Source organism: Charadrius vociferus, unplaced genomic scaffold (assembly GCF_000708025.1).
Source record: "Charadrius vociferus isolate BGI_N301 unplaced genomic scaffold, ASM70802v2 scaffold141, whole genome shotgun sequence".
NCBI classification, from domain to species: Eukaryota; Metazoa; Chordata; class Aves; order Charadriiformes; family Charadriidae; genus Charadrius; species Charadrius vociferus.
The window spans coordinates 2,770,712-2,771,494 of NW_009647743.1; the positions used below are offsets into that span (position 1 = coordinate 2,770,712).

Consider the following 783-nt stretch of genomic DNA (forward strand, 5'->3'; position numbering starts at 1 on the left):
GGGGGGGGCGGCGGGCAGTCCCGCCGCCTGGAGAATCGCCTCTGAGCAAAATATCCTCCTTCTGCGCTCGAAAAACTTAACCTTAATCCTCCTTTTTTCTCGCCCAGCGACTCACAAATACACCTCGAAGAAACCGCCGAGCAGCGATGGGAAGGAAACGCATTCCGCACGCCTGCAGGCATAATCCCCTCTGCTGTAACCAGGGGCTTATCAATGTTTTATATATTTTTAATTTGGGATTATTTTTTTTATTATTATTATTTCGTGGGCCATGAAATACGTGCCTTCGCAAACGAGCTCTGCTCTTTTCTATTTCTAATTGGCCAATTACTGTTCAGCTGTTGCAGCTCGTCCCGTATAGTGGAGATTAAAGCGGAGTTGTTATCTGAATTATATATTCACATAAATTCTAGCAAAGCGGGGCCTGCTTCGGGAACGGCTGCGGCCCCCTCTCCCCCTTCCAAACCGGCGTGGTGTGTGTCTCCCTCTCCCCCAGTTCCCCCACCACTCTCCCCGTTTTCCTCTAGAAATGTCGCTGCTTTGACGATCCGATTGTAGAGCATTGATTACAAATTTATTCTCAGACACGATATAAGTCTTTATATCTGCTATTAGAGACATCTGGGAATGATTAGGGCTCTGCTCCCTCTATCTCGCAGCTAGAGCCCTGCTGACGTCAGATCAGACGGCTCGGAGCCATCCTGCCCCGCGCTTGGGTGTCACCGCGCCGGCGGGGGCCAAGCCCCGGCCCGCCGGGATGCGGCTGCGGCGGGGGGGCGGGGA

The 783-nt window shown here is 52.6% G+C and overlaps 1 protein-coding gene across 1 annotated transcript in view; it reads left to right on the forward strand.

Annotated features, from left to right (window-relative positions):
• The window catches only part of HAND2 (heart and neural crest derivatives expressed 2), a gene marked incomplete at its 5' end in the record, with an annotated part of 2,912 nt that extends 2,728 nt beyond the window's left edge, over positions 1 to 184 (forward strand). The window contains one exon of the mRNA XM_009882024.1: positions 108 to 184. Within this exon, the coding sequence (XP_009880326.1) occupies positions 108 to 184 (77 nt within the window). The remainder of the gene's footprint in view (positions 1 to 107) is intronic.
• Between the last annotated feature and the right edge of the window lie 599 nt (positions 185 to 783).